At 49.6% G+C, this 26,277-nt stretch overlaps 9 protein-coding genes across 9 annotated transcripts; 4 read left to right on the forward strand and 5 right to left on the reverse strand.

Annotated features, from left to right (window-relative positions):
- Positions 1–1,667: 1,667 nt before the first annotated feature.
- On the reverse strand, positions 1,668–2,735 carry N7525_010902 (Yip1 family protein; the record flags this gene model as incomplete). Its single annotated transcript, XM_002561114.1, has 4 exons — positions 1,668–1,764; positions 1,821–2,526; positions 2,589–2,640; positions 2,691–2,735. 4 exons carry the CDS (start codon positions 2,733–2,735, stop codon positions 1,668–1,670), a joined length of 900 nt encoding a protein of 299 aa, XP_002561160.1.
- Positions 2,736–3,041: 306 nt separating this feature from the next.
- On the reverse strand, positions 3,042–4,384 carry N7525_010903 (TBC domain-containing protein; the record flags this gene model as incomplete). Its single annotated transcript, XM_002561113.1, has 3 exons — positions 3,042–3,922; positions 3,972–4,109; positions 4,159–4,384. 3 exons carry the CDS (start codon positions 4,382–4,384, stop codon positions 3,042–3,044), a joined length of 1,245 nt encoding a protein of 414 aa, XP_002561159.1.
- A 1,274-nt stretch (positions 4,385–5,658) lies between these two features.
- On the forward strand, positions 5,659–9,661 carry thtA (the record flags this gene model as incomplete). The annotated part of the gene is made up of 5 exons (XM_061215274.1): positions 5,659–6,143; positions 6,196–6,310; positions 6,369–7,953; positions 8,014–8,186; positions 8,240–9,661. The coding sequence occupies 5 exons, from the start codon at positions 5,659–5,661 to the stop codon at positions 9,659–9,661; spliced, it is 3,780 nt and encodes a 1,259-aa protein (XP_061067786.1).
- Positions 9,662–10,209: 548 nt separating this feature from the next.
- Positions 10,210–13,503, forward strand: N7525_010905 (putative mitochondrial translation initiation factor IF-2; the record flags this gene model as incomplete). Its single annotated transcript, XM_002561110.2, has 3 exons — positions 10,210–10,644; positions 10,732–13,190; positions 13,260–13,503. 3 exons carry the CDS (start codon positions 10,210–10,212, stop codon positions 13,501–13,503), a joined length of 3,138 nt encoding a protein of 1,045 aa, XP_002561156.2.
- Positions 13,504–14,206: 703 nt separating this feature from the next.
- On the reverse strand, positions 14,207–15,038 carry N7525_010906 (rhodanese-like domain-containing protein; the record flags this gene model as incomplete). The annotated part of the gene is made up of 2 exons (XM_002561109.1): positions 14,207–14,596; positions 14,739–15,038. The coding sequence occupies 2 exons, from the start codon at positions 15,036–15,038 to the stop codon at positions 14,207–14,209; spliced, it is 690 nt and encodes a 229-aa protein (XP_002561155.1).
- A 949-nt stretch (positions 15,039–15,987) lies between these two features.
- erg5 (C-22 sterol desaturase erg5) lies at positions 15,988–17,778 on the reverse strand (the record flags this gene model as incomplete). Its single annotated transcript, XM_002561108.2, has 4 exons — positions 15,988–16,023; positions 16,077–17,325; positions 17,389–17,539; positions 17,610–17,778. The coding sequence occupies 4 exons, from the start codon at positions 17,776–17,778 to the stop codon at positions 15,988–15,990; spliced, it is 1,605 nt and encodes a 534-aa protein (XP_002561154.2).
- A 770-nt stretch (positions 17,779–18,548) lies between these two features.
- Positions 18,549–20,510, reverse strand: N7525_010908 (signal recognition particle subunit SRP68; the record flags this gene model as incomplete). The annotated part of the gene is made up of 3 exons (XM_002561107.2): positions 18,549–19,059; positions 19,121–20,254; positions 20,320–20,510. The coding sequence occupies 3 exons, from the start codon at positions 20,508–20,510 to the stop codon at positions 18,549–18,551; spliced, it is 1,836 nt and encodes a 611-aa protein (XP_002561153.2).
- Positions 20,511–20,958: 448 nt separating this feature from the next.
- Positions 20,959–24,896, forward strand: N7525_010909 (putative translation regulator (Cya5); the record flags this gene model as incomplete). The annotated part of the gene is made up of 2 exons (XM_061215275.1): positions 20,959–23,804; positions 23,870–24,896. 2 exons carry the CDS (start codon positions 20,959–20,961, stop codon positions 24,894–24,896), a joined length of 3,873 nt encoding a protein of 1,290 aa, XP_061067787.1.
- Positions 24,897–25,808: 912 nt separating this feature from the next.
- Positions 25,809–26,062, forward strand: N7525_010910 (uncharacterized protein; the record flags this gene model as incomplete). The annotated part of the gene is made up of 2 exons (XM_061215276.1): positions 25,809–25,953; positions 25,974–26,062. The coding sequence occupies 2 exons, from the start codon at positions 25,809–25,811 to the stop codon at positions 26,060–26,062; spliced, it is 234 nt and encodes a 77-aa protein (XP_061067788.1).
- Positions 26,063–26,277: the final 215 nt, after the last annotated feature.

Raw genomic sequence — 26,277 nt, forward strand, 5'->3', positions numbered from 1 at the left:
AATCATTTGATTTCCTAGGATTGATATGGACTATTACTGTCAGTGTATTGATATTTCCAGTCGATCTAAGCATTCAACTTATTTGTTGTGTTTGATCAGTAAATACAATTGACGCCAGAAAGCACGCTTCATTTAATTTCAGTAGAACAACTCCAGGGCTAGTACGGAGTATACCTGACGTAGATAGATGGACCGCCAAGTTATCATTGGCTGGCGGCCGGGGGTCGGCCGGGGTTGATTACATAACGCATAACAAAAACGGGTAGCAACTAGGGCTTAGGGTACCCCGATCGGTCCACCTTTGCTAAGCGAGCGAAATCCTCAAATTGACAATCGACAGCTCCGCCTGGAACACAGCGACCGACAGCCGACAACAACGAAAACTCGCAACCAGTACGTCCTATACACCCCGTGCAACAGCGTCTATGCATCGCTATGGATTCAGTGAACTAACATCGTCTTTTTCCGCGCCGTTTCAGTGCAGATGTAGGTCTTCCTGAACCCTCAAATGTCACCGCGAACCACAACCCGAACCCCCGATACGACTCAGGCCCTTGGAGGAAAAATGAATATGGACTAATACGGTGCGATATAGTTTCGTCAAGACCCTGACGGGTAAGACCATTACCCTCGATGTCGAGTCGAGCGACACCATCGACAACGTCAAGACCAAGATCCAGGACAAGGAGGGCATCCCCCCTGACCAACAGCGCCTGATCTTCGCCGGCAAGCAGCTCGAGGATGGCCGCACCCTGAGCGACTACAACATCCAGAAGGTAGGATCCGGAATTCAACCTATGTGATTTGGACCGAAAGTGGGGGCAATTATGGTATCTCGGGCGGGTCGGATCTTCAACATGTTCTTTGTCTAAAGAATAACTCTGTCTACGGATACGCAAGAGGAGGAATCATTGCTTCACGTTATGGTCTATGGTCTGCGAAATGGTGGAATATTCGCTAACGTGCGATATCAACTCGTTATAGGAGTCCACCCTTCACCTTGTCCTCCGTCTCCGTGGTGGTATCATTGAGCCTTCCCTCAAGGCCCTTGCCTCCAAGTTCAACTGCGAGAAGTCCATCTGCCGCAAGTGCTACGTACGTTTACCCCGCCTTCTCCGCCAGCGCCCAATACCCGTCATCAAACCGCATCTTGTGGCAAGGCCATCAATTACGTCAGCTCTTGTACTAACTCGGTCCTTCTACAGGCTCGTCTCCCTCCGCGTGCCACCAACTGCCGCAAGAAGAAGTGCGGACACACCAACCAGCTCCGCCCCAAGAAGAAGCTCAAATAGACGACTCGCTCCTCGGTCTTGTGCTCGGCGTGCTGTGGTGCAGATTCCAGAGATGGGGATTGGCTGGACTGCTACATGGAGAGGATTACAAATGGCGTTAGATATGATGATAAAATCAATGCAGCCACAGTCATACTTTTTCTAGTTGGCTCCTCTCGACGACCAAGTTGCACTCCATGAAATGAAATGTGTAAAATTCAAAAAAGTCGAATTGATTCGCATCTTCAAATTCCGTCTGCAATAAGTACAAAGTACAACACATGCATGCATCAATAACACGACTAGAAAACTCGAGCTGTGAAACCTGCTACCTGAGCAAGAATCGACGGAATGGACAGTACTCCAGATGAAAGCCAATGGTCCATCCTCCCCCGCTTATACCCGGAACATCATTGCTCTCTTGTCATCCTTGTCATCATCGTGGTCGTCATGGTCCTTGTCCTTGTTCTTCTTCGAGACAGGGCTCGCGTGGCTAGTAGATATGTCAGTAAAGGTCAATTTGTCTTGTCAGACAAGGACATAACTTACGCAAAGAAAAGCACCTTGATGGCAATAGCCAGAGCCGCATGTAGCACAACAACCAAGATCAAGAGGATCTTGCTAGCCTTAGCATCAGTAGCATTCAAGACTGGATACAAGTTCCTCAGAAGGAAGAAGACACTCCAAGCAAAGCCAACGCCAACAAGCGCCCAGTTAAGCGCAGTCAACGGACTCCAGCTGACCAGAGCAACGGCAATCCACACCAAATTGGAGTACCCATACAAAGCCCAGCACTCGATAAGGTCAGCCGTCGAGCTGCCGAACCAACGCAGCGCACCCCACAGGGCAATAGGCAAGATGCCCGTGTACCCATAGACCAGACCCGCCGCGCCCGATAGCAACCTGAAGTCGTACTCGAAGTGCTCGTCGTGATTGTTCGACAGCCATTGCGAGATAGTGCCCGTCAAAAACAGGATAACCACCACCGTAGTCGCGATCCAGATTGGTCCGTACAGGTCTGCGTTACCCTCTAGCACATCGAGGAAGTTGGTGCGGGGATACACGGTCGCCACGCAGCGGCGGAAGACCTCATTCGTGTCGACGTCGAAGAATCGCTCGTAGTAGTGCAGTGACCACCAGCTGTGCTTGGTCGGCGTACCGCCAGGGGATCGGTCACGGCGGCGCGATGACCCGCCGCCTAGGAACGCGGCGGAGTCGCCTTGGACTTTGGCGGTTCTCTGGTCGTTTTCGAAGTCTGGACGGTAGGATTACTTGGTTAGAGAGCTGGGCTAGGCTGGTTCACTTGGAGGAACTCACTGGAGGGGTGGAATTCGAGGTCTTCTTGCAGGTCGGTATGGCCAAGGTCGCCCTGTTGATTTGTTAGACCAAATGATGACTTGTTAATTAGATAGTCCTTACCTCTGCATCCACATCTACTACGACATCGTAGCCTCGGTTCGCCATGGTGGTTGGTTTTGAAGTAAGCTGTTGGAAGGGGGATGGTCAAGTGTACACATCAGCTTCCGCAGATAAAGCCACCGCTCAAGCCACAACTGTGGGTACCACTACGCAGGTGTCATACATGAGCATCGGATACAACATACATCATCTATTATAAATCGACTAATTTCTCTTATTATATCTTAATCTGTAAGTTGCGATCCTCAGGCATAGGGATTACATATTGGTTCTATCAATTTTGTTCTCATTATCATACACATGTAATAGCACCAGCAATTCGTGATCGCTTAGTGCACATTGACTTGAAGATTAAATCCAGTTTTGGATTGCCTTTCGAATTCGGCCAACATAAGACCAAACCGAGGTGTCGAGTCCCTTTTTGCGGATATAAAAAGATGCAGCTCCAACCAAGATAGCCAACGCCACAGAGCCCACGGAGCGACGGTGGCTCCACAAGAAATCCAGGGCTCGTTTCCTGCGCTCTTCAGCTCGGATCTGTTGGGATTGCTTTTCAAATAAGCACATCGCGTCTTCTGGGGTGTACTTCTGATGTGGGTCTCGTGAAGTTTTGAGCACGCTACACCAGGGAATACGTTTCCAGGCTCCAAGCGGCAAAGATTCTGGCGGGTGGTCCTCAAAGAGCTGTGCCGCATGCAGGATGTGCCCATCCAGATCAAGTGGGCATGGCAGCTTCGAAAGCGTAAAATGAAGCATCTCAGGCTCATCCGGTGGAATTTCCAGCAACTCCTTTTTCCTAGACAGGATCATTGATGCGAAGAGGTAAATTGCAACCACAGGTTCCCGAGCTAAAAGAAAGTCGAAAAGTCGTGAAATGTTGCTGTACTCTTGAATATCATGGGAGTATAGTGTCAGTGTGGCTGCGAGAGCGAAGAATGGTTCAATGTTGCCAAGGTGTCGTCTTAGTTCTGGGTCTGTTGTTTCGATGATTGCAGGAATGAGATGGAGATGTTTCACAGCTGGAGAGAGTGATGGGAGCATGTAGTCACGTATGCGGAAAAGAGATATTTGTGCCACTGCTGGCGCAGCTTGCTTTTCGCCCAGTACCAAAAGAAGAACTTGAACTATGTCATGATATCCTTGGAAATAACAAAGCATGGGGTATTCCCTTAGTACTTGAGTGATCAGGTTTGATAGCTGCTGTTTCTTTCTCAGCATTTCCTCCTCCGGGGCTAGAGTCTATTAACATCCCAACTCAGAGACTTTTAATAGCGTACATACCTTTTGGGTAGTAGACAAAGGACCGGTTGACATCGAGTTCTACCTGTTCCTCATCGGCATGTCGGGGAAGTGCAGTACTCGGGGGCACTGATGCGTTATATTGTCGCATTTGATTGTCGCAATGTAAGAAAATAGGCCCTATTCACCAGTCAGTTGGGTTCATCTCCTCCAGAACATAATAACTTACAAGCTATCTGTCTCAACCCATCGTCAAGTAACCCGCCTTCTGAAGTTGCGTGTGCAGCTAAGGCTTCAACGTCGCGCGCGGCACATGCCTTGCGGATGGCTCTCGCCTTTTTCGTTCGAGCCATCTGTTTTGCCTCTTCATTCATTTTTGGATTCTTTGAAGATTCGTCCGATGCAGATATGTCCTCGGAGCTGGGATGATTCTTTTCTTTTCCGGTATCTTCCATTCTTTATTCGCTAAATGTCGCCTTCCCAGGAGGTCAAGTAGCTCATATGCGCACAAAAGAGAAGACGGGAGTTAACGCTCAGTTTCTTTCCCGGTCTCAATGCACAAAGTTGACGTTGTGAGTTCTGAATTTAACCCAACAATATCGAGAGACTGATCGGATATAGATCGAGTGCCACTTTTCACCGGACAACGAAACAACGTGTCCAAACCGACAAATCAATGCCAGGCATATGAGAGAATGGCTTTATCTTTAGCGATCGAGGTCTCTTTGAACGTGGACTGATGAACTTCTAGGCACATATACCCAGGCAATGGAAAGTCTTGAAGTCAAAGGCGGCGGAGTCCCACTTTCCAGCCTTAGGCATCGATCGGCAGCCGCGACATGTTTTCGCCGATAACAACACTCGCCTGTGCTAGGCCTAGGCACAACGTTCCAGTTTCATAATTTTGTGGTATCCATCACAAGATATCGGGCACATATAACTGTGTACCGTGTTGTGTGCGCCCTTGGAAGTCCACGGTTTCTGGGGTTGCGACAGCTTGCCGACGGGAGGTGACTGCATACCTCCGGTGTGCTCGTCCAGGTGTCTGTCAGTGACATTAGTTCTGTGGTAAAGACTTGCTTCCTGGAGCTTGGCAACCAATGGATCTTGTGGCGGATATTTGCACATCTCCAAGAACTGCCACTTTTGTATAGTGTTCAGGCAAGCTGTAAGTCTCACATTGATATTCCCTATATGTGGGGTGCATTGGTTAATAAAGATATCGCAGGGCTTGTCTGGGAAATACTCGACTGTGAAATCACTGGCAACTACCTGTACTCCCTTGGAGCTCTGGCTGTGTATCAGATATCAATCCACAACCAGTACCGCAGTTGGCCGTCGATGCATGAATCGCAGTTGAGATATTCAACCCTTTGAAGTATGAAGACAAGTGGATCTTGCAAATCTCAAATGCCATCACGCTGTTTCTTGAATACAGAACACTGCAGGAAGTGTGGTGCGGTTCAAACCGATCTTGGGGCTTGTTGCGCCTCAGGCCATTGCCTGACCGGCTTTTGATATTGCCTCTACTTCCCTTCCAACTCATTCACTTACAATTCACCTTACATCTTCTACTTTCCATCTTTTACTTCTATTTTCATCCTTCGTCTATCTCTCTTCGAGTCTTCTCACATCTCTTTACCCCGCTGTCCATCTTTGGTTTCAGTATCATCTCCTCGTTTGCTCTAATCTGTTTTCGGTTTCCTTTGAAACCCACCCAATTACTGCAATGTCTGAAAACAATTCTGTGGCGCGTATGACGCATCTGACGCGTCTGCAAGGGCTGCTTACCCAGCCATTGATCCCCAGTCCCGTTATCAACTGGATCCTTCCAGCCCGTCTCCGAGATACAGACCACAACGATGTAGCTTTCATTGGAGAGCGGCGAATCCAAATCAAGGAAGCCCTGCCCAGTGGTCATCTTCAAGACGTTGTCGAAAAATCAGACTTCGAGGGCGCGCTTATCGGGGCAAAAGTCATCAATGTCAGCACCGAGTTGCCTTGGGAAAGTCAGGCTCAATCAGGGTTGGCCCCCCCTTATTACAATGATAACCTGCCTCCTCAACTCCTTTTCCTTGCCACGGATTCAGATGAGCTCCTTTTCATGTACTGCTCGGAACTGGGAGATGGCCGATTTGTTTCCTACAGTCGCCCTCTGCCCCGCGATGTCAACATAGCCGACAAATATGGCAAGCATATAGCTGTTGATCCCAAGTAAGTATCACTTATCGCTAACTCCATTTCGAAAGCTTACACAACGGTCAAGGTCGCGTGCGGTCGCAGTCAGCGCATCGCGTAATTTCTTCGGTGTCTTGTGGTTAAAGTATCCCGGTGAACTCCAGATGCAGATGGCTCAGGGCAAGCTGAACCCACTTGAAAGTGTATGTTCTTACTATTGTTTTACTTAACACCTGCCCTATATTAACAGTCTTTCAACAGGAAAATTTCTTCCAGGTTGATGGCGATATCCTGTTCATGGAATTCCTGTACCCGAAAGACATCAATGACAAACGGACCATTCTACTGCTTATCGTTCATAGGCTTGGCACAACACGGTCTATGGTGTTTGAATGGGATGATGCCAGCACGATCAGCCGCGTGAATCCCAAGATCACCTCAACTTGTCTGCCTCACCAAGACCAGTTGCCTAGCATGGTCATCCCTTTGGCCAAAGAGTCCTCCTACCTCCTGATCACCACGAATTCCATGGCGATGTACACGCCCAATTGCTCGTCTCGTCCGATGCGATACCCGCCAATCATTCCTGATGCCGGATCATCAGAAGCTGGACTGTGGACTCGCTGGGCCAGACCTTCGCGAAACTGGATATACAGTCAGAGGTACGATGGAATCTTCCTTTGCCAAGAGAAAGGCTGGATCTATTATCTCGAGTTTGGCAACGATGGTGAACTCGAAACTCAGACTTCTTTGGGTCAACTCCACTGCGATGTCGATATGGCTTTCGATATTCTTGATATGGGCCATGAAGGTGGTGACTTCATTCTCGCTGCTGGAAGCCAAGGTGATGGTGGATTGTTTGTCCAGGAGGCACGGGATCACCCCAGATGTGTCCAGCGGTTCGTCAACTGGGCACCAGTTCTCGATGCAGCTGTTATTCCCTCGAATACCTCAGCCCTCTTCAAAGATACTCCGTATGATCACGATCGGCTCTTTGTCTGCTCGACGTCTGCTTCCGGTAATGGAGCTATAACCGAACTTCGATATGGCATTGAGGCTCAGATTGGAGTCTCGGCCGCGTTGGGTGAATTGTCCAGCATACGTGGTATGTGGGCTGTGTCACTTGGTACTAGTGATTCAATCTACCTGCTGGCCTCCGATCCTCTTTCATCGTTGCTCCTCCATACGACTCCCGACATGAGAGATGGCATCACTGCCCTTCAAAATGATGCAGAATTGGAGATTCAACAGACTTTGGCAATGGACTGTACACCTTCTGGTGTTATTGTTCGGGTCACGGAAAAAGTTGTGCACTTTTTCTTTCCTACTGCTTTCCATCTCAGCAGCTGTATTCAACACGATCCCCTTGTATTTGTCACAGCAGCTATTGTGGATGGGCCAAGTTCCACTATTATTATGACTACAAGAAGTGAAAAGGGGAACTTTCTCCATCTTCTTAGGATAGTCGTGACTGAGGAAGGTAGTGCCTCTCTATCTGATCATGAGGCTCCATACCCGCTCCAGAAAGAGCCCATCTGCATCGCCTACCAAAATTGGGGGGACCTTGGATCAATTTTCCTCGGCACCAGCGATGGCACAGTGCTATCATTTGAGGTCTACAACGAGACTGGTGGAATCAGACAACATGCCGACACTTGTATTTCAGTCGCCGGCACTGCACAAGATATGTCAAAGGCAATCGAAAGCCTCGCTGTTATCAAGACTCTCTCAGACGATAGAATTCACGCGTTCCTTTTCTGTGGACTGCGCAGTGGCATGCTTGTTCCGTTTGAGATAGATACAAACACCACTAATGTCCACGGTGACCCTGTCTTCGGTTTCAGATGTGAGTCATATTCGGTTCAAAATATTGATCGCCTTCATTAACCAGATACTTTCTCTTCAGTTTTGAAACAAAGAGCCCCACGCCATCTTGGGCAAACATCAATCAACATCAAAACCCACAATAAGTTTGCGTTCTTTACATGCGGAGATGATTTCTGGCGGGTGTCATTTGCCCCAGATGGCAATGGCTTTGACTATTTCCTGTCCCGTGTTTGGATTACGGATCAAAACGCTGTAAGCCATGCCACAACCTGTCCTTTTGAGCTATGACCTAACATTCGTGCCAGCCCGCATACTTCCCGACCAAATTCAGCGGCTTCGACCTTGTCGACGTAAGAGATAAATCGTCTCGGACTATAACTACATACATGTTCTGTTTCGCGGATGGTCAGCTTCTAGTATGCTCCCTAGATCAGGAAGCAAAGGCCGTTCCCCGACGCATTGACATTCCCGGGAATCCAAGCAAGCTCACCTACTCCGATCATCTCCGATGTCTTATTGTTTCATATTCTGTCGCCCAGGTCCGAGAAATGCCCCTTTATCTTTACCGCACGGCATGTGTCGAGTTTGTGGACCCAGACACACAGTCGCCCTTGGTCTCTAGCAATATGAACCTGGTTACTCAAGGCCTTCTCCCCTGGAGACCACATGGAGTTACTGGAGAGAAAATCACGTGCATTCTTGACTGGATGCCATACAAGGATGGCAACGCATACCACCTTATCGCAATTGGGACTTCAATCAGTTTGCCTCATCAACCCACTACCCGCCAAGGTCGATTGATGCTCATTCAAGCGTCTCGGGATGCCATCGATCCTGAGAAAATTACTTGCATTGACAAGCACACGCAATGGTTTAATGACCCAGTTTATGCGATGACGGCGTACGGCGACAGCTTGATTATTGTCTCTGGGAAAAAGTTCTTCACGGTCTCCTCGCGGAACTCTCAGACAAAATGGGTTCGAAATATTACCGGTGTTCTCCCATCTCCAGCTGTCGCAATAACGGTGCAAGGAGGGCTGATCTACGTCACCACCTCGAGACATTCCCTGCTGGTCTACAGGATCGTAAATGGGGACATCGTTATGCACGGTTCCGACCCGATCGCACGCGATGGTTTGTCGCACAATTTCCTAAAGGCGAATGGGTTTCAATCGGACCTCCTTTTTGTGAGTACTCGAGGCGGAGCTATCCGGATGTTCACATGTCTGGATCAACCGGGAGACCTTGTGCCGCGTCCGACGGCCAATCTCCCTGTCTCGTTGATCAAGCTTGCTCGGGGCTGCAAGCCTCCAGCTGCACTGACGACCACCAAGACCTTCTATGGTTTTGGCATCAATGGATCGGTCTACAGGCTCTTGTGTCTGGATGCGAAGGAGTGGCACCTGCTTCGACTTCTGCTCAACATCTGCCTTAGGGACGAGGCCATCTGTCCCTCCCTGGCCCGCAGACATCGCTACCTTGATGCAATCTCCCAGGTCGAGAACAGCGAGCATATTGACGGCAACATTCTGGCTCGGCTTGCCAGTCGCGACTCGAAATACCTGGATGAGGTTCTCATGGCATGCAACAAGAGCCAGTTCAAGGACCTGACCCCCGATACAGTGCATATGTTCTTCGAGGCAGTTCAGGACGTGCTTGGGGTCTACAACAACCATACCCAGGCCGTCTTCAGCTGGCTTCGGGGCATGCTTCACATTGAGATCTAAGATCTCAAAGGGATCTGGCCGGGGTGGGGAAGTGTGGAGGACCAAACTAGGAAGTACATAGGCCTGGAGGTTTGAGTCAAATGTGAGAGTGTATTTATGCCATAGTCAGATTAAAATGTTAGTAGTAATGTTTGAGTTCTGCTTCTATTAGATTAGCGTATATTCGGAATAAGGTACCATAGTAAAAAAAAGGGTGTTCCTTGACAATATATGGAGGAAATCCAGCTGGTTCCAAGGTTGGTGGTGGTTGTGGCGATTAGAGAGAGAGTGAAGTCCGATGCCATATTTCCCCACTGGCCATCATTCTTCCCGAAATTCTTTTTCCTTCTCACACCCCTCCTTAGGCCCACCTTACAGAGAGCTCTATCTCTCGCCTTGAATTTTGGGGATCGTCCTTTTTTTGACTTCTGTCATCCTCTCCCTTTTAATACGTGTGCCTATTATTACGAGTCGCGAATAACCGGTTAACTCCGTTTGTGCGCCTCCATTTACTCCGGTCACCACTCCAATCGGATCATCAACAAAACCCCCAATAGAAATCTATCGCAATGGCGCCTAAGAAGAAGGGCAACAAGAGACAGGAGGAGGATTGGGAGGCCGATCTCGGCGAGTCCGCTCCCACTACTGCTGCTCCCGCCGATGAGGAGCCCCAAGAAGATGCCAACGAGGACGCCGCGCCGGTCGGTGGTCTCATGGCTGCTTTGAGAAAGAACAAGGCCAAGAAGGCGAAGAAGGGCAAGGTCAATGATTTCGTCGAGGGCGAGGACCCCGAAAGTGCCGCTGCCGACGATTTGGCAAGCAAGCAGCCTGAGGAAGGTAACTTCGATGACGACGATGTTTTCGCTGGAAAGAAGACCAAGCCCATCAAAGAGGTGGCTAAGCCTGCGCCGGAACCACAACCTGAGGGCGAGTTCCGAGTAAAGAGTAAAAAGGAGAAGGAGCGTGAGAAGAAGGAGAAGGAGAAGCAGCGCAAGAAGGAGCAGGTAGGTTTTCACATTTTATCTTCATGCTGGAAACCCGTGCTGGGTGTGAAAATCATTTACTAACGTGTCTTTTTCTCGTCTATATAGGCTGCCACAAAGAAGAAGCTCACCCCTGCTCAAGAAAAGGCCGAAGCCCAGAAGACTACCGCCGCTGAGGCCAAGAAGAATGAAGCCGCCGCTGCCGCCGCACCCGCCCCAGAGACCGGCAAAAAGAAGAAGCTTCCTCCCCATCTAGCAGCTCTCCAGAAGCAACAGGAGCTTCTTCGGCAGCAACGTGAGGAGGAGGAGCGCATTGCAGCGGAAGAGAAGGCTGCCGCCGCCAAGCAGAAGCTCCTTGATGAGGAGGAAGAGAGGAAGCGTGCAGAGGCTCGTGAACGCAAGAAGGAGAAGGAGCGCGAAAAGAAGGAGCAGCTACGCAAAGAAGGCAAGCTGCTTACCAAGGCTCAGCGAGAGGCCAAGGAGCGCAATGAGTTGCGCATACAGCAGATGATTGCCGCGGGTGGCAAGGTTGCTGGTTTGCAGGAGGGTGGCGAGAAGAAGCAGCGCCCTGTATATGAGAACAAGAAGAAGAAGGCTGCCAAGAAGCACGAAGAGGACCTCGAAGCCGCCGCCGCTCGAGCCCAGGCTCAGCGCGAAGCCGAAGATCGAAAGAGGGAGGCTGAGGAGAAAGCCAAGGCCGAGGCGGCCGCCGCTGCCGCTGCCGCTGCTGCTGTTGAAGAAGATGCCGTTGAAGACTGGGAGCAAGCTGCCGACGAAGATGTCAAGGACAGCTGGGATGCGGAATCGGTTGAAGAAGAGAAACCTGCTGAGGAGGCACCCGCCCAAAAGGATGAGAAGGAAGAAGAACCCGTTTCGGAATCCGACTCTGAGGAATCGTCCGATGAAGATTCTTCTGACGAAGAGCAATCCGCCAACCAACGGGCCATTCAGGCGAGAAAGGCCGAGGCTGCGGAGCGGAGAAAGCAAAAGCACGAGGAGGCTCTGGCGGCTCGTTCAAAGGATGATCTTCGATCCCCTATTTGCTGTATTCTGGGTCACGTCGATACTGGTAAGACCAAGCTTCTTGACAAGATCCGACAGACCAACGTGCAGGAGGGCGAAGCAGGTGGTATTACCCAGCAGATCGGTGCCACTTACTTCCCTGTCGAAGCTCTGCGCACAAAGACCCAAGTTGTCAACAAGGATGGAAAGTTCGAGTTCAAGGTCCCCGGTCTATTGATCATCGATACCCCCGGTCACGAGTCCTTCTCCAACTTGCGATCAAGAGGTTCCTCCCTTTGCAACATTGCTATCCTTGTCGTCGATATCATGCACGGTCTCGAGCCCCAGACCCTCGAGTCTATGCGTTTGCTGCGTGACCGCAAGACTCCTTTCATCGTCGCATTGAACAAGATCGATCGTCTCTACGGCTGGAAGAAAATTGACAACAATGGCTTCGAAGATAGTTTGGCTATGCAGAACAAGGGCGTTCAAAACGAGTTCCGCACTCGTCTTGAAGCCACCAAGCTTGCTTTCGCCGAGCAAGGTTTCAACTCCGAGCTGTTCTTCGAGAACAAGTCTATGTCTCGCAACGTCTCTCTCGTTCCCACCTCCGCCCACACCGGAGAGGGTGTGCCTGACATGCTGAAGCTCCTGACCAGCCTGACCCAAGATCGTATGACCAGTAAGCTCATGTACTTGTCCGAGGTCGAGTGTACAGTCCTAGAGGTCAAGGTCATTGAGGGTCTCGGTACCACCATTGACGTTATTCTGTCCAACGGTGTCCTTCGCGAGGGTGATCGCATTGTCATGTGCGGTCTCAACGGTCCTATTACAACCAATATCCGTGCTCTTCTAACACCAGCACCGCTCAAGGAGCTGCGTCTGAAGTCCCAGTATGTTCACAACAAGGAGGTCAAGGCCGCTCTTGGTGTGAAGATTGCCGCCAACGACCTTGAGCACGCTATTGCTGGATCCCGTATGCTTGTTGTCGGCCCTGACGATGATGAGGAGGATCTTGAGGAGGAGGTCATGAGCGATCTGGAGAGCCTGCTGAGCCGTGTCTCCACTGATCAGCGTGGTGTCACTGTCCAGGCCTCCACCCTGGGCTCGCTTGAGGCTCTCCTGGAGTTCCTCAAGGTCTCCAAGATTCCTGTTGCCAATATCTCCATCGGTCCCGTTTACAGGCGTGATGTCATGATGGCCGGTACCATGCTTGAGAAGAGTAAGGAACATGCTGTCATGCTCTGCTTCGATGTCAAGGTCGATAAGGAAGCAATGGCATATGCCAACGAAATCGGTGTCAAGATCTTCACTGCCGACATCATTTACCACTTGTTCGATGCCTTCACTGCGCACATGGCTCAAATTACGGAACAGCGTAAGGAGGAGGCTAAGCTTCTTGCTATCTTCCCCTGCGTCATCAAGCCCATTGCTGTCTTCAACAAGACCGACCCCATTGTCATCGGTGTTGATGTCATTGAAGGAAGCCTTCGTCTCCACACTCCTCTGGCTGCGGTCAGGACCAACGCCGCTGGTGTGAGGGAGATTGTCGATATTGGTAGAGTGTAAGTTCTGATCCCCTTTCCCCTTTTTATACGGTTTTTGTCTGATTTCTAACGCGACCGTTTCCACAGCACATCCATCGAGCGCGATCACAAGCCTGTTCCAGTCTGCAAGAGAGGTCAGCCCTCCGTTGCTGTTAAGGTCGAGGGTCCCAACCAGCCCATGTATGGTCGTCACCTCGAAGAGAAGGACCAGCTTATCTCGCACATCTCGCGTGCCAGTATCGACACCCTCAAGGAGTTCTACCGGTCCGAAGTCTCAATGGAGGAATGGGCTCTGGTCAAGAAGCTCAAGCCCGTGTTCGACATTCCTTGAATTCAGACTTAGGGCTTCCTTCCGGTGCGTGGTGCCTTCATATCAAGCATCGTCGGCACCGGACCCATTCCAGCCTTGCGGTACCTAACCCCGGGCGAACTTGACGATCAAATGCCAGTAAGTGGCGAGCTTTGTTCTCCGTCCGCCGTCATGGCCTTCGGTTCCATCATAGCCATAGCCAGTGTGGAGGAAACGAATCGGAATATACTGAGCTATGACAATTGCTATGGAAAAGCGCAAAAGTTATTCTATTTTGATTATGATTTGAACATACAATGAATGACCATGACTTGATGGATGAACAGCAAAAGAAGTCGCCTGTACATGATATAGGAAAAGCAAGGCCTGGTCGATACCAGATCCTTCGTTTCTGTTATAGTTAATTGAATTCATACTCTTCCAGTATTGCATTACTGAATAGAGATGTCTACTACAAGTAGTTGGTCTTTATATGTCTTTCACGGGAGCGATTTGATCAGCCTCGGTACTAAATCAGTCCTTTTTTAGGACATAGACCAAATCAAAAGGTTGCTTCGGGATATCAGAATAAACCAGATGATCTATCTACCCTTCAATAATCCTATTCGGCATTATGCAGTATGTACAATCCTCTTCTAGACTTACCACCCAGCAGCGAACTACCCTTATCCCCAGAAGCAACTATAAGCACTTAACAAATGAGCATTACTTCAACCTCACTACTTCAAAAATCATCGCCTTCCCACTTCTCAACCTTCCCCCCATGTCTCTCCCAATCCAACCAACTACCCATATAAACCCCAACATTAGCAGGGTCATATCCAGCCTGCACAGCCATCTGCGCCGCCGCCTTAGCCCGCACCCCAGCCTTACAATAGAAGACCATCTGCGCAGGCTCGCCCTCACTCTCCGCAGGATCAGGCTTAGGGAACCCGAACCGGGTCTCGAATTCATCCGGCGTGAGATACAACGCATCACCCTGCGATGCAAGCGGGATGCAGACTGCAGACGGGATAACACCCGTGCCTTTGAGTTCGGCGGGCTCGCGCACGTCGATGAGGATTACGGGCTTGTGGGTCGGGCTTGGTGTTGACGTTGGGAGGGCGGCGTTGATCTAGATTTGGGTTTTGTTAGATGTGGAACAATGGTTTTCGTGGCTGGTTCTTTGCGGTGCTGGTTTCAAAAGAGAATAGAATTCGAAGTAATCGGGGTAGAAGTGGAATGACGAAAGACTCATCCGCTCGGGGAGTACATACTTCTTCGAAACCCCATTCCCGGAGTTTGATTGGGCTCGCCTCATCGCTGTTCCACCGCGTCTGCACTTGGCGCGGACTCTTGGTGTTCGGGATGGACTTTGTTCGTAGGCTGCATGGTGGTGCCAGGCGGCTGCGCAAGGTACGGTTCTGAGGTGAAGTGGCCAGGCCTCTTGTCGGTGCGGAGATAGCTCGGTGCAAGGCCGCGGCTGGTGATGCCGTGCTGCGCGCCGGGGTTCTGACTACAGTGGATGACAGCACAATAGTGGACCGCTGGATCTTCGATGATAATGTCGATGCCATTGTTTAAATTCTGGATTTGATTGTCCGCGGAGGTGAGTCGGGAGTTATTACACCTCCGGACGTAACTGCGGGATCGTGATGTCAATGTCTGCCACACATGACCGCCTACTGGTTTGGGGCTTTTCTTTCCTCGTTATGGGCTATTCGCGAAGTATTGTACAAGTTTTGTTGAGCGATATTGGGATCTTGATTGGTAGGAATGGCTCAATTGATAATTTATAGCTAAGTTGTCATTTAAGAGTTAATATATATTCTGCTTGGCTTTCATGTTACTAGACCTTGTAGAGATAGCATGATATAGTGGAGTTTATATCAAGTAAATGAGACCCTGTGACTGACACAATTTTACTCGAATCATACACATGTATCGTACAGACAAGACAGGTCAGGTCCTCTCTAGTAAACCAAAAAGGCTATGTTAAATAAACCATAACCCTATCAATTGTCAGTTCTTATGACTATGTAGACGAACTTGTCGAATGAAGAGAAAAAGACAAACAAAGAGCTTTAGCCTATACGTCGGGCCATGTGAGGAAATATGTGTTTGGTCAATTCAAGCATATGAAGAGTTATTTAACATGTCATAAATATCCAAACAGAAAAAGATAATTAATATTGTTCTAATATGCATGGCTCTAGGAGTAGTCACTGGAGAATAGAAACAAGAAACCCCCCTGCGACCCCTCACGGGCAATAGGTAATCATAATCGCAATAGGGGCTTCTTTGCAAAAGGGTATGAAAGGTCTCTCTAAAGAGAAACATATGCTAAAGACTTTTCCTGGATCGAGCTTTCATCATGCATCGAAATAGAATGAGAAAGAAGAAAGTGTCAGCGGGCCACCCCGTCTCCAGGACAGGAAGGCATCATATCAACGTAACCAAGCCCTCTGTCCAGAAAACGGGGCTGGGTTCCGGCTTCGTTTTGGTTTTTGTACAAAAGAGGAGAATTTAGGCACGGGGGCGGAATGTAAGAAGACAGTCATCCTGATATGTGTTAGACAACTGATCATCGGAAGGGAATATAAGCTTGAACATACCTGAGGGAAGATAGTGGCAAACACCTTGATATCCTCCGACTCGGGGGTAGGGGTGTGCTCCCAGTCCATCACCATGCTGGCCTTACCAATCATGGACATCAGAGAAAGTTGAGCGTAGGTTTGGCCCAGACAGTAGTGGGGACCTGTACCGAAGACCAGCCAGTTCTTGGTCTGCTGCTCGGCGGTACCGGTGATCCAGCGGTCTGGATCGAACGAGTCGGCGTTGGGGTAAGCCTCCTCGTCGTGGCATGCGGGCCAGACGGAGGGAATGATCATAGAGCCCTTGGAGACGGTGACAGTCTCGCTGATAGGGAAGTCCTTCTTGACCAAGTAGGGAACCATGATGACAGGGGGACGGTAGCGCAGTGTCTCCTTAACGACGGCGCGGGTGTAGGGCATGTTGTCGAGCATATCCATTGTGGCAGGGAGAGTGCGATCACCGTTACGGATTTTAAGGTTCTCCTCACGGACCTTGTCCAGGATTTCGGGGCGATCGGCCATCAGCTGGAACAACCAGGTGGAGGCGGCACTGGTTGCATCTTGAGAAGCGAACAGGAAGGTGAAGATAGTCTGGGCAATTTCATAGTCGGAGAATTCACGAAGAACCTGGCTAGGCTTCTCTGAAGAATCGACCTGGATTCCCTTCTCAATCTTCTCGCGGTACGCGGCGGAATCCAGCTGGGCCTTAACCCAGGCGTCCATGATACAAGAGATCTCGCCGCCGGCAGCCATGCGGGCCTTGGACTTGGCAGCACACTTGGTGAACTCCATAAGCACCATATCGGCGGCCTTCTTGCCGTACCAGGTCTTAGTGTAGGGAAGGATGATAGGGAAGTTAACCAGCTCAAGGGCGGCAGTGATCAGATAGTAGTCATCGGCAATTTTCTGGACACCCTCATCAGTGATGTAGTAACCGACAAAGGTACGGCAAGACAGAGCACACATGAGCTCACGGAACTCGGACATCCAGGGGGTCGGGGTGTAGTTGGTGGCGGCGGACTTCTCGAGGAAGCGCTGATTGTAGGAGTTGAAGACCTCCTCAGCACGGGGAAGGTACATGGCCAGAGCCTGGCGAGTGAACAATCCGTTCAGACCCTTGCGATAATCCACATGGGCCTTACCGTCCAAGAAGACCCAATTGGTCTTGCCGAGAAGCTTGTGCGCGGCGTCCACCACACAGGGCTTGACATAGGTGGGCGAGTTGAAAATCTTCCGGGACATATCACGAGTCGACGCAATGACGACGAACCTTTGTGGTATAGTGTTAGAGAACAGACCCAAAGGAAATAAGTACATATGGGGGGCTTCTCACTTGTGGAAAACAGATACACAGCTGAGCTCTCCGCTGTCCCATTTGGCCTTATATTCGGTGAATTTTGGGTTGACTGATTGGAGGAACGGGCCCATAAAGGGGATCTTGTACATAGGGCCAACAATTGCACCCTTGAGGTAGTGGTACTTGACTGTAAATAGGGGGGTTGGATTAGTTCCAAGATGCGATTTCAGAGGCACCCAAGTCGCATTGGCACTCACACTGGTCATAGATGATAGCGGCAACCAAGAAAGTCAACAAGCCCTTCCAGATCGTGAAGCCATCCAATATGGAGGCAACGAGACCGGCCGGCGCGAAAAGTTGGGGCGAGACCGTCGCATCCGCCGATGGTGAGACGAAGCTCCCAGTGAGGTTGGCCATTTCGACCATATTGGGGAGTCCACGGGGTCGAAGTTCCAGGATTGAGGAGAAAGGGGAATTGCGAACGGAGAAGGGAGGACCGAACCCTGAACAAAAAGGGAAAAAGCGAGTGGAGAGAGGGGAGAAAGAATTGACTGGGGCTCAGGGGCGGGAACGCCAATTACACGGGAGGCCGCGGGATGTCCAATATTCCATTAGTCCATAAGTCCATATCAATGCATAAATCATTTGTGTTTCGATTTATTTGGCGTAATTAATGTCCAATTCTGGTTTGAATTCTTATTTATTACTTGTATTTTAATTATCCATGGATTATTTTTGGTACAGTCTCTGCTTTAGCCTATAGTTCGAGGGATTCTCAGTACTAATTTCCGAGCCGGGCCTAGTATTGATGATGGTATGAGAGTATGATAGAGGTTCAATGCTGATTTTTGTTCTCGTTCCAAGGTTGAGAATTCGAATTCCTAATAAAAACAAGCTGTAAAGCCTCTATATCATATACGGAGTATCAAATCCCCAAAATACAGACAAGTGAGCGCAAAGCCATATCACCATTACTCAGCACGACGTGACCCCGGCTAGGGAATTCCCGAGAGTTGCATCGCCGTTGATTGGTCAGACGTCAAGTAAGGGTTTCGATATGCACGTGCTTGTGCTTGTTACTACAACGTACACGTCGTACTAGTACGAAAGTACACAATCCAAGTTATTACGGACATGTTTCAATAGGAACATCTGAATCAATGGGTATTCGTAGCATGGCATCTATGAAAGGACCTTCAACGACCACCAAAACCAAACCATCCACGACGGCCTTTCGTTTCTTCTTCCACAGGACCTTGGGCTTGAGCTGGTGTCTGAGCAGGAACCTCCTGTCGCTGACCACCTTCGCGCGGATAATCAATATAGTTCCATGCCACGTCGAGGAACAAGGGCTTGACAGGGATGGGCTGCATTTGAGGTGGGTAAGGCACCAGATTATTAAGGTCCAGTCCCGATCCTGCGAAATGTTGTAGTCGTTCCACCACTGGTCGCTGGCTCGATTGTGACGCCTCTTCAGCAGTCAACTTCTCCAGAGTAACAAGTCCACGATACCGAGCAACCAATTCTCGTAAAGTTGACTCCAAGTTACTTGCTTGCACTTGGGAGACGTCGAGCTTTGGGACACCTTCAGCATCTGTTGCTGACTGGGGAGAAGCGGAGGCGGCAAGGCTCAGGGCTTGAGAAAACAGCGCGAGAGCCTCCTTTGACTTCGAAAGCACTCCATGGGATCTTCCTAAGGCAAGACATCTAAAGGCAGGGGGTTATGATTAGTTGCGGGAACCAATGAGGATTGTGATAAGAGCCATACCTGAGAGCACGGAAGTAGTGCCGCTTTGCCTCTAGATCCTGCACGAAGGCCGAGTCGGCCGCAACACCCGGAAGCTCGAGAATAAATTCCAAGCTCTGGAGTGTCGAATCATACAGGACGACCCGCTCACGGAGCTTGTTCAACTTCTTGCCATTGCCTGTTGCCTGCTTTGTGGTTTCCTTTCCACCCGTTGTGGGTTGCTGTTCCTCAAATGACAACCCGTCTCTTTCTCCACACAACACCCGGTTACGGCCAACTCGCCAGCCAACCAAGGTGTAATTAACTGCAGTTCGAGTGATTTGCAGTGCCTGCATTCTCTTATCACTGGGATCAACACCCTCACTAGCCAGGTCATCAATGGCAGATTTCGTAGCGTCGACGGCATCCTGACTAGCAATAATCACGTTGTCATATGCAGCAGCTTTCTCCTTAGCAGCGGCGGACTTCCCTGAGTCTGCCAACCAACTAGTGAGGCGAGCCTCCGCGGCTGAAGCAGCAGCTAACGATTGAGAAATCGAGGCATCATCCAGTGGGACAGTTCTCGATCTCCAAGTGACAGATTGGGGCAATTCCTGCACTTCTCCTTCTGCAGTTCGTCGAGTACCGGCTGCTTCCTCAGCGAGACAAGAGGGATCGACCTTCTCAACCTCGGCGCGAATCTCAGAATGCAATGGGAAGAATTCAATGGCCAGCGATGAAGTAGGTTTGGAGCGGGGGAGCTTCATCTGATAAGCCGCGTATCGGAGACTTGGGTCAACAGTCCCCGACAGCAGGTCCCGAAAAGCGTCTTTCTTGACCCTCTGTCCCAGAGCTGTATAAATCACCCTTGCGATGGAGTAGTCTTGGAGACACTGTTCCCATCTTCGCTTTTCAAGCCACAGAGTGCCGGAAATCATTGCCAAATAAGCCCGAGTCTCCAGGATATCCACATCACTTGCCCCAGAAAATGCTTGTTCGTGAAGCAGCGAGACTAGATGCTGTGCGTACCCAGTGGCTTTGTTCAGTCGAGAAATAATGTGACGCCGAGCAGCACCAGAGATGCCCTTTGTGGAAGTATCTGCGGAATGCGTGGACTTCATGTGCATTGCTTGTGCCCAAGCTCGTTCGGAACTAAGAAGCAAAAGATGTACATATCTAGCATCAGTCAGAAACTAATCGATGAAGCAATTGGGGGAAAAGAATATGAGTAAGTGACATACGATACATTGCTTCCAACGTTTTCAGCAGTCACAGCTGGTTTGGCAGTATACTTGCGGCCTTTGACAGTGGCCTGACCAAGCTTCTTGCGGAGTTTCTGCAGTTTTCTGGTAGTGTGCGCCCGGTAGGCATTGTAGTCTCCCACAAGGAGAACTTCCTCCCTCTCCTTGAAGATAAAGTCGGTCACCTCCATGATATATTACCCGTCTTGTTCCTTTATTCGGTGTCCTCGTGATGAGAATTGGAGGGACACGGTTGAAGTGGTGGGCTCGGCAAAGGCGGTGAAACCACGGCAATTTCATGCACCTCCGAATCTTTTGCGTTGTTTTCTCCAAGCTTATGGGACCTCGCATTTACCGTTCGCTGCCTTTTTGTTTAAATCAAGGTGCTTGGGTTTTGATTGGAAGCTTATGCCCTGGACTTGTGTGAGAGCGGCGTTGTATTTTACAAGTCGACGGGTCCGGTTTTCCTTCCCTGGTACGAATGGCACCACCAAGGACAATTTGCCCAATTTCTTGTTGTACTCAGAGCCAGGACAACTTTCTGACACATGATTATCTATACAGATCTTTCGAACCAAATATAACACGGGAAACGAAATCATACCGGCATCCTACGGCTTGAAACTGCATTTGGGGGTGATGCTCGAACGTGCAACAGGCTCCCTCGAGAACGCGGGCCGGCTTTTCCTTCAAGATTCGAATGGCGTGTTACGAAACAGAAGCTGCTTGTCTGGACATTTCTGGAAGCACAATGATGCCGGAGCGGACGCTCCTCAATGGTTTGTCGCGCTTCTGCAGGCGTCGGGCCAACGATCGTCCCCCATTCTTAGCACTCAGCGCAAAACCAGAGAGTCAAGAGATGGAATAGGGCCATCGCTCGAATTTTTATGTCCTCGGCTGGCTCAAACACTGGTAGCTTCGCGTCTGCCTCGCTCCCAAAACAGGACTGGATTTCGGAGAAGACCAAACTTAGGCTTTTCCAGGTCTTATGTTTCCATTTCAAGTCTTCCCCAAACTACATCAAACCCTTCACCCAGCCACAACGACGCATCCAAGGAGCGAGTGCCTCGATCTCCAGAATCTCTCGATAAGGCCGGGAAAGCCAGCGCATCGCTCCGTGCTTTCCTTGAGAAGGACGGGACCGAATTCGATAAAGCTTGGGTACTGTACGTCGCAGCTGGGTTTCCATCGAACCTCAGGCCTGTACTCTGTGCTTATCTGAGCAAATCGGTTCAAGCAAAGCAACGAGAACGAGCATGGAAACTATTCAACGAAATTTCGCCTGAAGATCGCACAAAATCAGACTTCGAGAACATTATAAGCTCGCAGCTTCTTTCACCCGGGAAACCCTTGCATTTGTACTTGATCTGTCGGCAAGCCATTTCCACGCCATTTGCTCAAGACATAATCTCGCAGTGTCTAGTGCACATGGTGAGACATAGACAGTGGTCCAAAGTTACCTCGCTCTGGGGCTCGCTATTGGAGCCCCCTGAAAACGAGCGACTGCCATTGGACTCTTTACTGGATCGGTTTGATCGCTTTCAGTTGCCTGAATATTCCTTTTCTAGGCATATCTTTTCTTTATCTGGCCACTTGCAGAGTACCGGGAAGCTTAGTGCTGCAAAGGAAGACCTCGCTCGCCGTCTAATTACGCGCTTCATCGCTTCTCATGACATGGTCAAGGCCACACCGATACCAACTTTGCTTTCGCTGTTGCGCAGATTCCGCTCTCTTGGTCTTTTCACCAATAGACACTATTTTGATTTGATGGGAGTCTTCCTAGGATCGAAGCACAGGTCAGAATTTGTCAAGTGCATTGTTATTTATCGGCAAATGCGATTAGAATCTCCGGATGTAACGCCGTTCCTGCACACGATCCGTGCTATCCTTGATCGCTTGTTGGAGTTCAACATGACAGAAAGCATGATATACTTTTTGGACGAAGAGGCGCACTTCAATGAATACAACAGACCAAGCCTCCGCTCATACCATGAGATCATGGGTGCTTTTTCAAAGATTGGGGATGTGCAAACTGTCCAAGACCTGTTCGATAGGTTGCTGGCTGATCACGGCCACCCGAAGAGTCAAAGGTCGGTGGCCCCACTTCTTACCGTTCATGCGCGGCTAGGTGATGTGGCTGAGACACGGCGACAATTCGAGCGAATTCCTACGGAATTTGGTCTCCCGCTGAACACAAATTGCTGGAATATACTGCTTCTGGCGTACGCCACTGCCAAGGATTTATCAGGTGCTGTTTCGACCTTCTCGGAAATGCGAGAAAATTATGTGCAGCCCAGCTCTTACACATTTGGCACACTGATGGGGATTTTCGCCGAGCGAGGCGACGTCGAGGCTATCCGTCAATTGCTCAAAGAGGCGCAGAAGCGTCGAGTACCAATCTCGAGGCCAATGCTTGATACGGCCGTTATGGTGTACTGCAAGAATGGGCAATTGGGTCATGCGGAAGAGCTGGTCGCAAACAGCTGGAATTTAGCGGTGGGAGGATCTCCCTTGCGAATGTGGAATTTTCTTCTAATGCGGTATGCATTCAGGATATCAAAGTTTTCCTTCCGACGCGTCCTTGACCGCATGGGACGGCTAGGCCTGAAACCTGACCAAATGACTTACGCGGCTATTATGGCTGCTTATGTCTATTCTAAGCAGGTGCATCGTGCGCAAGATACTCTCAGGAAGATGCATGAAGTCGGTTTGCAAGCTACCAAGGTTCATTATTCCATTCTCTTGCTTGGGTATGTGAAGCAACGGAACCGTGATATGGTACACATCCTCTCCCGCGAAATCGAAGCACGCTTCGGTCGGATTGGGATGGAGGCGAGCCTGTTGAATTTGAGAATGCAGACTGCGAGAGACGTGGAAAACGCAAAAGATCTTCAAACTCCCGTTGAAGACATCGTCTTGGAGAACGCAGAAAAGAGAATTTCTGCATCAATCGCACAATTTAATGCCAATCCGGCACCAGTCGACGGTCGACGGTCAGAGGGCTCTGCTGTTGAGTCTTTCACTGCAACGCACTATCAGCGTCTGGTCGACGCATACGGCACCCAAGGTGGCGCCGAAAAGGCACTCCAAATTTTCACCCGTTACATGCAACTCAGACGAACTGCGGGATCATCAGACGGCGATTCATTGGGATCCTTGCCGATAGATTTCGTCAAAGCCGTTATGAATGCCTATTCGGAAATCAATAACTATGAGAAAGTGGAAGAGTGCTGGAACAGTATTATGGAAAGGGCAAGCGAGGAAGCGAGAACCTTTGACCTTGATAAAACCCTCTTTGCACGATCTTCGACGTTACCCCAGCCAGCGCCAATCGAGTCCCCCCTCTCCCATCAATTCTTTCGATGTCCACCACACAAGCAGAAAAGCCCAAAATCATTCCTGCCCGACGCTTCATTCTGGACAATCCACTTTCGATTTACCTGGAGTCTTTGGCTCGCCGAGGCATGTCTGAAAGAATACATCAGGTTGTGGCGGAAGTTCAGGCAGCTGGCTTTGCATTGACTGGTTTCAATTGGTCAACTTACGTTAGAGTACTTGCGACATCTGATATTTATTCCGACAATGTGGAGGCTTTTAGAATATTCGAAGAGAAGTTCATTGCTCATTTCCCTGGTTGGTCATGGTTTCTCAAGGGGTATGGCGTGAGGCCAATTAATGCCCCCGTGACAATCCTCCATCTTGAAGGTCGCTCGGGTGCCACCAAACCTCGCAGGATGATGGGAAGATTGGCCCGAAAGCATTGGCGCAAAATTGAGCCCGATTATATGCACCCTCATTACCCCACCATGGTGCATCTAGCCAGCACACTGCAACGGCTCCGGCAAACAAGTATTGCGCAGGGGAATGAGAATCTGGCGAATATCCACAAAATTGCACCGAAGACTGTTGATGTCCTTGCTGCGATGCCATACTCGCCTGATAAACATCAGGGTGTAATTCTTCGCGGTAAGGCGCCGAGAAGCCATCCCCTCCCACGCCCGGCCCATCTGTTCTCCTCCCGCTCTGGTGCTCTTGGCCCCAGGCACGACATGCATGAGCGCAGCTTTGATGATGCGACTAAGGAGCCTCTCGAATTGAACAAAGACGAATACTCCGAGCCTTCCGTGAACGAGTGCAATATGTCTGGCTTACTTTCCGGTGGCCAACAGAAAGTCTTGGGTCCTTTGGCGAGCATCCTTCCTCGCGAGGACCGAATTGACCTGGAAACCACGGTTTGCGAGCATTTCGAGGAGACAGTTTCCTGGGAGGAACGAACCAAGAGGTACAAGACGTTTATTGCTAGGGCGTACGAAAACAATGACATCGGGCTCGCCAGTGTCTACGAACGACGTCTGGCCAAGATGCAACGTGCCAACACCAGGAGGCCGACCCCCGCGCGGCAACTGTTTGACAAGCATAATCGCAAGTGGAAACTGGATACTCCAAACCACCGTCTCTTCAAGACCGATGCTGGGCTCCATGTGAAGCGCGGACGGACGCCACCACAACGAGACACTGTGCGAAATAAACACAAGGGACCTTGGACACCCAGGGATGGACCGGGCGACGACCGCTGAGCAATGTGCTCCATGTATATATAGTCACTGTAATTTTAGCTTCTTTTATATATCCTGTTTTTATTATTTGATTTTGTACAATATATATGAGATTATCCAACTTTCATTGAGCATAACTGGTTATATAAGTTGCCCGTATTGTGTAGCCCACTTTCTTCTTTCGTGTTTCTACCCATAAGAGAAGGGAGAAGACGTCCAAGAAGACATCGTAGTTCCTACTACATAGCCGTTATGAAGTATCTTCCCACTCCCTATTTTCCCACCAAAACCGACCAACATTGAACCCTATTGTCTCAATAATCTACACAGTAATGATTTTTCAGATGATTTTCAATAAAAGGTTATTATCGGATTAGCGAAATATTTCTTTCCGAATGGTCCAATACGTATCGCTATTGAGTGGTAACTGATTAAAATCCAAATGCCAAGATGAACCTCCATTATATATAGTGGCTCCCATACTAGACTCGCGATTAGAATTCTATCCAAAATACTTACTGGTATAATTTATAATATATTACCTTAGGTTTGAAGCGATAAATGATATAAAAATGAAAATAAAACAAGTTACAATATGACTTTGAATTCGTTAAGAGAATAAGTTTCAAAGTTGGTCAGGTTTGGTGGGAAAATGGGGAGTGGGTAAAGACTTTGTGGCAGGGTCTGTATTTATCTTGACTATGCAAGGGTACCTTGGACAAACGCAGACAAGTGCAAGGAATTAGGCATCGGTAATGATCCTTGTTGGATATCTACTAGCATACATAGACAGCGCTAACGAAGCATTACAAGGAAGCTACGAGAGATTACTTTTTCGAAGAGGATTTAAGTGGAATTGAAAATATTTTCATTGTGGACCGATATTGAATAGAACCAAGGGATCTCACACAGCGCTCCATACCAACAACCAGAATGGAAGAGGACCTTTCAGACCTCCTCGACACCCACCAGGACCGACCGACCGAAGTCAAGACGTCGAGACCAGGTCAAGATCATCACCACTCCCTAGACCGAAACACAGACACTGCGGACAGCACGCGTGACAGTCGAGGCGGGAGTAAAAAGGTTTCACTTTAGGGCATCGAGGACATGTAGTCATCAGCAAGGGTGGAGATTCTGTGGCTCTTTTAAAAGAGTTTAGAAAGGGGACGTCTACTCTAAAGTGATTCTTTGAACTGTGGGAGGAAAAAAGTCAGTGAATAAGTTCAAAATGCCAAAGTCCAATGTGAAAACCCAGAAGGTTTCCAACTGTTGGGGGGGAGGAGAACGTACGTAGAGTCGCTTGAAGAAGAAGAAAAGGATCGGGGGGATGGCGGCTTATATAGCCCGCTGAAAAATTATTCGCTGACTCAGCACGGCACGTGGTATCCGTGGGACGCGC

The sequence above is a fragment of the Penicillium rubens genome, assembly GCF_028828025.1.
Source record: "Penicillium rubens strain IBT 27055 chromosome Unknown utg000004l_segment0_segment0, whole genome shotgun sequence".
NCBI classification, from domain to species: Eukaryota; Fungi; Ascomycota; class Eurotiomycetes; order Eurotiales; family Aspergillaceae; genus Penicillium; species Penicillium rubens.